The sequence below is a fragment of the Cyprinus carpio genome, chromosome A17, assembly GCF_018340385.1.
Source record: "Cyprinus carpio isolate SPL01 chromosome A17, ASM1834038v1, whole genome shotgun sequence".
NCBI lineage: Eukaryota > Metazoa > Chordata > Actinopteri > Cypriniformes > Cyprinidae > Cyprinus > Cyprinus carpio.
In genome coordinates, this window is record NC_056588.1 from 13,312,440 (window position 1) to 13,320,955 (window position 8,516).

Here is an 8,516-nt window from a genome sequence, read left to right on the forward strand (position 1 = left end):
CATTTGCATCAAGCAGACCCTTTTTATCCTAAATGATTTTCAAAAGACTTCTGCATCAAAACCCCTCTTGGATAAGGCTTATGCTGCAAAAACTGTAAATCATCCATGAAGTGTATTTATCTTCAGTATACAGAGAGTGCTTAGCATGTGAAAGGACAATTGGGTGCATTAGCATGAGACTGTCCTGCTTTTAAAGAGGTCCCTGTCTTCTAACTTAACTTTGATGTAATCATCCTGCATCAGCTGAACTGTGGACCATTTCCAGGTGTAGCCTTGGCAGCAAACAGGAATATGATAGGTCCGTGTTTACTGTGGCATCTCACAACTCATTGGCATTCACTGATTGAATGCTGTGGATGTTTGTATGGGTACGTGGTGTGCTACAAGGTGCTTATTCAGTGTCACAAATTAAAAACCTCTCATGGAATGACACTCAATCTGTCTGTTATGAGCCTCTTTGAACAACTGCTCACTGTGACAACTGGGAACTGTCCCAGTGTCTCAGTTAATGAATATTTCACAGAACACAAAGTCTATTTCGTCTAAAGAGTTCTTTTATAAAAAAATTATTGTGAAGGTCATGGTGGAAACATCAAGCCTTTCAATCAGCAGTTAAAGAAGCTTATTGACGTGCCAAACTGGAACAAGAAAAGGTGAACTGGTACTTTAGATTGTGTAGAGAAGTAAACAAAGGCACAATCAGGTGGTCGTTAATAAGGTATTAATAAGTAATGAAGCATAATATGCGAATATTAATGCAATGTATAGACAATTATTCCCAACATACACGCAATTAGTATTTAAATTACATTAAATTAAATATTTTCATATGTATTTTATATTCAAACACTACCGTTCAAAAGTTTGGGCTCAGTACGATTTTTAAAAAATGAAATGAATACTTTTATTCAGGAAGGACACATTAATTTGATCAAAAGTTAATGCTAAAAGTTAATCGATTTTGAAGTTAATGCTACAAAAGATTTCTAATGCTGTTCTTTTGAACTTTCTATAAAGAATCCTAAAAAAAAAAAGTTGGTTTCCACAAAATTATTAAGCAGCACAACTATTTTTTAAGATTTTTTTTTTGTTTTGTTTTGTTTTTTTGAGCATCAAATCAGCATATTATATTAAAATGATTTCTGATGGATCGATAATGAAGGAATAGCAAGAATTCAGCTTTGGAATAAAAAAAATACACATTTTGAAACTACATCTTAAAATATATTGAAGCAGAAAACTGTTTTTTTTTTAGATTGTAATTATAGAGTTTTTACTATAATTTACAAGTATAAGATACTTTTTTCAAAAAATAAAAAAAAATCTTATTGAACCCAAACTTTTAAACAGTAGTGTATTGGAGTGTATATGAACTGCTAACCGTTATATTTCTTGATGACATTCAAATAAAGAAACTTTTTACTAGTTTTTTTTTTTTCTTTTTACTAAATAATTTTTATCAAAATTATTTAAATTATTATTAAATTATTTGTATCAAAATTATTTAATTTTTTAATAAATTATTTAGATAATAATTATCTAAATAATTTTATTTTTCTTGGAGAATTAGCCCAGCTCAAGGGGGAAACAGTGTGTCCCCTTATGTAATGGAATAGGTTTTGTTAGATTAAGCAGGTGATGATTTCCTGTGATTTGGTATTACAGAGTTTGTTCTCATTGGGGCAGTTGATGGTCAAATGGAACAGTTGGCTTGACTGCTCTGGCTTTGTGCAGTCAGATGAAACAAGCTGAAATAAGGCAAAGTGACACACAAGTTTCTTCCCAGGCCAGCATCACAGTCACGTTTCACTCCATGTGAGACTTCATGGGAGATCCACAGCTTTCGTCCAAGAATGCAAAGACTACCACTCCACTCCTTATAAATAGTAGTAACCGTCTAATACTTCGATGGATGTCTCATTTAGGCGACTGTCTTCACCTACACAAATATTAGGCTTGGCAAATTCTGCATAGACTTGAGCCCAGATTTGTCTGCTGAAAAGAGAAATGTATTTTCCCAAAATAAAAAATAATAATAATAAAAAAAATATTTCATTCTCTATGTTGGAAACATTAACAAAAAAATAAAATATTTCACGATTAATATAAGAGAGTGTTTATTTTAGGTTTCTAGTTTTTGAAGGAATATTCTTTTTATGCCATGCTCCACATTGCGAATACACCACTGCAAAGTGATACGTCTCCAAATGTGGGGTATGAAGATCTGCAGCAGTTTAAAAAAAAAGTTAGAAACAACTAGTTTGAGTTTTGTTAAGGTCGTTTTCAGCCATTTAATTTGGGTGAGTCTATGTTTTCGTGCACTCCTGCAGTCTCACTCAGCTTTGCAGGGTCATTTATAAAGCCCTCCTAATACTTTGTTATGTACTTGTCATCCTCCATTAGAGCTAATGGACTTCTATAGTTCAAGTAAATGTGCTGTACATTATAGATAGCTTGACAGTGAGTGGCAGTAGATTTAGCAATATGTTTACACTACCTTTCAAAAGTTGTTGTTAGAAGAAATTAAAGCTTTTTCAGGATGCATTAAATTGATTAAAAAAAAAAAAAAAACGGTAAAGACTTTTACATTGTTACAAAAGTACTTTTTCAAATAAATACTTATCTTTTTATTTAGCACGACTGTTTTCAACATTGCTAAAGATAAGAAATGTTTTTGAGCACAAAAATCAGCAAATTAGAATGATTCTAAAGGATCACGTGACACTTTTACTGTATTTCTGATCAAATAAATGCAGTGGTGAGCTTTAAATACTTTTTTTTTTTTTAAACTCATACCCACTGCCAAACTACATAGTACACATTGGACATCTCTTAGCAGATGCACGACTTTCTCTCAGGACTTTCCTCTCATAAATCATAAAATTATACAGCATCACACTGATTAATATTTCCCAGAATGTATTATTTTTCAAACTGCATAGTCTTGCACCAAAATAAGCATATGGGGTCTGCGCCAAAAAATCTCCTTGCATAACAGACCTTCTTTAATCCCCAACACCGCTAATGTGAGAGAACATTCATCACAACATCATGCACACCAAGATCCTCTTATTTTGTGACCACTGTGTGGGACTGATTCTTTTGGATGTCATTTGAAGAGGGCACATGCTTGAGTAGAGTGCATTTGAGTGCTCTGAATAGGGCTGGAGAAGGACATTTCCTACAACCGTAAGATTGGGTCACTGAGGTGTCAGTAATTTCTTTGAGAAAAATCCTTGCTCATCTTACCACTTACCACTTGCTCCAACCCTCTGGTACAGAGCTTCCTATGTAAACTGGACACAAAACACTTTTATCTACTTTTTTCCTGTAGTAGAAAAAAAGGATTAAAGCATGTTATAATTCCCCCGTTTAACCCTTCACCTGATAATTATTAACTGATCATTTGCGTCCTATTTTTCTGTTCTATGCCAGGTTGTAATTTTTTCTGTGACCTATGAGGTCAGATTTGTTTGTTATTAATCTGTTTGTTCTGAAACTAGTTACTGACCATGAATTAAGACTCTGGATTGTTTGACTGTTCCTGCTGCTCTGTTTGGACAAACCTTCACTGTTCCTCTGACTATGAGCACACCTGCTGCTTTTGAATTATGTGCCTGGATAATATAAATAAAGCACCATTACTTGACTGTTCTGTTCGTTCTGCGCTTGAGTAATTTATATTCAGTCCAGACAAGTCTGCATATCTCAGTGCAGACTTTCTTCTGCACTGGAAGCTCCAATCGCCAAGAAAAATTCCTTGTGCGTGTAAACATACTTGGCAATAAAGCACTTTCTGCCTTCTGACATTACTGACTGGTCAAACAAGGACTCGGCTGAGGATGGTTGTGGAGAGATGGGACATTCTTACTGAGCAGTCACCAGGATAAGTTTGTGAACCCTCCTGCTCTGTTTCCTCCAGTCCATCCTAGAGGTTCAGGAACAGTCAAACAATCCAGAGTCCTAATTCCAAGAACAGACCAGATCAGTAACTAGTTTCAGAACAAATAGATGAATAACAAACAAATCGGACCTCATAGGTCACAAAAAAATTCTTACCTGGCATAGAACAGAAAAATCATACACATCACGATTCCTGCTGATGCTTTGCTGATTACAGCGAGTTTAAAATCTCACCACTGATTACGGCCCTATTAAGTTTGGTGGCTGGGAGAATGAATCAGAAACCAGGGGTTTATATATATATATATATATATATATATAATATATATACATATATATATTTATATTTTAATGATACTACAACACAGTATATGCTCCTCTTTAAAGAATTTTTGGTGCCACAAAGGTTTATTTTATTCATGAGATCATTTCTCCTTCCCCAGATGTTGCTCCTCTTTAAAGAATTTTTGGTGCCACAAAGGTTTATTTTTTTATATATGGATTTTGTTATAAAATTCTGAAGTTAATATTATGAAAGCTGTAGGGAGGTTAGTTCCATTGTTTTTGCAGTCTGTAGTTTATTTTCTTCTGTTTTTGGTTAGCAAGAGAGTTGTTTACTTTCTCATTCTTCAAAAGTTAGATTCTTTCCCTCTTAGCTAGATTCCCTCATTTTATTTTGACCTTTCCTCTTCCAGAAGTATTTTGTTCCTTCCTTAATATTAGTATTCTTTTTTTTTTAATTCAAGATTGTGTTTGATGTACTGGGACAGGAGAAGAATCTTCAACAACCCTAAATTGCAGAAGATGTAATACAGACGTGCCATTAAATGTGTCAACACTTTACAAGTCTCAGAGTCAGAGATCAAATGACATAAAACCTTTAACCACGAATTTATTGGATTCACACAATGACCTCACACTCAACAGGAAGCATTTGTAGACAATGTGACCCATTCTGTAGCTATTTGTTGTGAAGTTAAGAAAATACAGAAAGTGAATGAACTGCATTATCCTAATATTATTCTCATCATCTTATGTAAACATTCAGAGGACTTAAACTAACATAAAAGACAGCTAAAGTCTTCCGGAGTCGCTGAGTTTCCTCATTAATCCATGAGGACTGACGCTCTTGCTGGACTCTGGTGAGGGCCTACGCTGGCTTTCTGATTCAGGAGAACTCTCTGTCTTTCCCTCCTGTACGTTTTCACTTGCATTATGGTCCACCGGCTCATCCTCCTTAAAGCCATCGACGTCGAGATGCACATCACCAGCCCGGGCCAGCACAGGAGGGGTGTGCCTGTGCGCTGATGTGGGTCTGAGGCAGTAGAACAGACCCTGCAGGTCCTTTCGGAACTTAGAGCTCATGCCAATGTAGATAAACGGATTGTAGAAACTCGCTGACTTGGCAAAGAGGCTGGCCAGGATGCTGTTGAGTGGGGGTATTTGGTAACCCCAGGCAGACCACATGGAAATGACTGCATACGGGGACCAGGCCAACAGGAAGGCAGCACACAGAATGAGGGAGACCTGGAGCGAGAAACACAGTACCACACATACATGAATACATACCTTTCTGCATCAGTCTTCGGTTTGATGATTAATGGGAATTTATGGGGCGACAGTTTCACCCGTGTGATGCTGCGTTCAATCTTTCTCTGCCTCTCGCTGATATCTCCTCCCCGACTGGACTTGTGGCTGGAGTTGACTGTGCGGATGATGGACACATATGTAAAAACTATAACAAACAGTGGCACAAAGAAGTTGAAGAAGAAAATACTGATAACGTAGAGCTTGACCGGAACAGAGTACAGCGCTTGTGTCCAGTCGATTTCGCACGTGCCATACCCGTGAGCTGCAGAAGAAATCAAATTCAGTGATCTCCATTTCAACTCATTTTCAATTTCTAAAGATGGTAAACGTCCTTGTTTCAGTCCTACCTCTGTAACTGCCCCAGCCCAGGAGTGGAGCTCCAGCCCAGAACAGAGAGCACAGCCAGACAGCAGCTATGACCAAGCAGATATTACGCTTGTTGACGTGATGAGCTGAAGGACATGGCAGAAACACCCGCATCAGCACAGTCCTCATAGCATAATCATGCTGATTTATCTAGTATTTGTGCAGCCAAGGCTAAAGAGCTTCTTAAAAAAAGAAGAAGAAAAAAAAAGAAGTAAAAATAACATGGTTCTAGATTTATCAAAAACTCAACTTCAGAGTATTTCAGGTCTTGGAAGAACCTGGTTCCCAACCATTTATCCTTCAAATTAGTTTGGGTCAGATCACTGGGTCCTACTGTAAATCTTACTGTGTTTCAAACTTTTTAATGCCAAGGACCCCCAAACTGGATGATTGCCTTGTGAGGGCTCCCTTTTTCTAAAATATAAAGGCAGCTATAAATTTAATGCATAAAGATCTACTTTTACTGTGTGAGAAATGAGCACATGAAAAAAATCTTTTACACAGAACATTTATTTCCCAAATTCCACTAGGTGCTTATTGGGATTATAACACCTAGTCCTATTATGCAAACTATATTAAATTCTTTTTCAGAATGAATAATAATGTAAGCTGTTTTTATGTATTTATTTACATTTTTATTCTGTTTATTACTATATGGATTGTCTAGTTTATTGATTATTTATTTTAAATAAATGATAATCAATTAACAACTTTGGCCTTTAGAAAGCAAAATGAAACTAATATTACCATTTAATATCAAATTTTTATTCATAAATGTTTTATATATGAATGGTAGTTTAAAAATAAATAGAAATATATTTAATTAATATATTATAAATCACGTTAAACAAATGTTTGGTAAAATCGACTTTTTTCAAATCAATTTCTGGGGCAGACCACATAGCACTCCTGTCCTAGAATTTGGTAATTATATGGCACCCTTGCCTAAACTCTCTAAGAGTAATGTATGTACCTAATTTGTACTTCAATAGTCTGTTAGAAACCACATAAAACATTGAAAAATGTGGGGGGAATTGATTTTACATAGATTTTGTAATGTAATTACAGAGCAGCTTTAAGTGTATGAGCACCTGGACTAAATATGGGTAGCAGCTATATAAAGGTATAATAACCCAGTAGGTTTGGCCAAGATAGAGCATACCATGCTGAGGCTGGCAACCTTTGATGTAGCGGATGACACTGATGGCTGTCAGTGTGTTGATGCTGATGAGTCCGAAGAGCAGGATTAGGAATCCATCCACCTGGCCAAGACACAACATCTTATACAATGTGCAAGCAGGTCTGGCATTCTCTGCAAACCTGAGGCAGTAATCGCTCTGAATCACTCTCATCACACACTAACCAGGCCCTGGGGAACAAGCCAGCAAGATTAGGGGATAAAAGGACATGTGCCCGTGTCCTTGGAACGACTACAAATAATTCATCACTTCAGCCTCTCCTGCCTCATAACACCACCTGCCAGACTGCGAAGGGAACACAGTGATGGACCTCTCGCACGTCACCAGATACTGCGTGATGTTCTCTAAGAGCATTCATCAGTGAAGTGAACTGAAGGGAATCATTGTAAACTGGAACTTTGTAATTGAATTCATCTGGAGGATCTCAAAATTCTTTTATCACCTCATGTCGTTCTAAAGTTGTATGACTTCCTTTATTCTGTGGATGATAAAGATATTTCATTCAATTAATGTTTTTGTCCACACAGTGATATCTAACGGGGTTCAAAACAAATTGGACCCTTTTAATTTCCAGTGTAAAAATTCAGATTATACTCTTTTGTATTCCACAGAAGAACGTCAGTTTTAAGGTAGCATGAGAGCGAGTATCATCTCCTTACCTTGCAAGTCCAAAATGTCTTTATAAGATAGCCGTCATCTCTAAGCACATCAAAAACCTCAAGGATTCCACGAGAATAACCAAAAATAGCAATGCTTGCATCAGAAACTGCAAGGTTGAGAGTCAAGAAATCCTGTGGTTCAAGAGACTTTCTTTGCTTGGTTAAAAGCAATATTACAACCCCATTTCCAATCCAAGAAAGCCATCCTATCAAAAATAGAAATGTAAAATTCACTGATTCCTTCTTCTCACATGACATCTTTCTATGTAGCGAAGCTCAAAAAGAAACAAATCATAGTAACTTACAGAGAATTCATAGTAACTTACAGAGAATTCAACGCAATTAGTCCAGACCTTACCTAGTATTACCAAATAGTACACCAATAGCCGTTTCTTCTCCATCCGGCACTCGATAGACTGTGACATTTGAGGGAATATTGTGGATGTCCATCTTCAATGAAAATCATTAGGTTGGACTCTTCTGAGGGTGATGTTTGCTAGGGTTCACGGTCTTGTTCTCTTCATTGGTGGAAGATCTAGCAGACTAGACCGAATACCTTCAATCTACACTTAAGCAAACATCTGAACTGTAACTGAGCACCAGTGTTGAATGAGACTAAGTGCAATCTCCTTATCTTGTTAAAGACTTTAGAGACTGAGATTTTTGGGACAGTTTTCGTCAGTCACCAAACCACTTAAGGCATTTACCTCTACTCTTGAACTCACCTGACGTCAATAAGCCTGTGAAGAGGTGTAAGATGTCTAAATCATATGCTGATGACCCAAAGTAGACTCAAAGA

The 8,516-nt window shown here is 36.6% G+C and overlaps 1 protein-coding gene across 3 annotated transcripts; it reads right to left on the reverse strand.

Moving 5' to 3' along the window:
• Positions 1-4,778: 4,778 nt before the first annotated feature.
• On the reverse strand, positions 4,779-8,380 carry LOC109066315 (opsin-5-like). 3 transcript variants are annotated; one of them, XM_019083336.2, is made up of 6 exons: positions 8,076-8,380; positions 7,718-7,923; positions 7,022-7,121; positions 5,841-5,945; positions 5,532-5,755; positions 4,779-5,430 (listed from the first exon to the last, which is right to left on the reverse strand). In XM_019083336.2, exons 1-6 carry the CDS (start codon positions 8,140-8,142, stop codon positions 4,978-4,980), a joined length of 1,155 nt encoding a protein of 384 aa, XP_018938881.1. In that variant the 5' UTR covers positions 8,143-8,380; the 3' UTR covers positions 4,779-4,977. The 3 variants fall into 3 exon arrangements, with proteins under 3 accessions (XP_018938881.1, XP_018938884.1, XP_018938882.1); XM_019083339.2 differs by having other exon boundaries at positions 7,022-7,536; XM_019083337.2 differs by lacking the exon at positions 8,076-8,380 and having other exon boundaries at positions 7,718-8,045.
• Between the last annotated feature and the right edge of the window lie 136 nt (positions 8,381-8,516).

Excerpts from the sequence above, each read along its gene's own strand:
- LOC109066315 (XM_019083336.2), bottom strand. The coding sequence starts at position 8,142 with ATGTCACAGTCTATCGAGTGCCGGATGGAGAAGAAACGGCTATTGGTG. Across the intron at positions 7,924-8,075 it reads GTACTATTTGGTAATACTAG|GATGGCTTTCTTGGATTGGA; the intron begins GTAAGGTCTGGA and ends TATTTTTGATAG. Across the intron at positions 7,122-7,717 it reads AGACATTTTGGACTTGCAAG|GTGGATGGATTCCTAATCCT; the intron begins GTAAGGAGATGA and ends TGTCTTGGCCAG.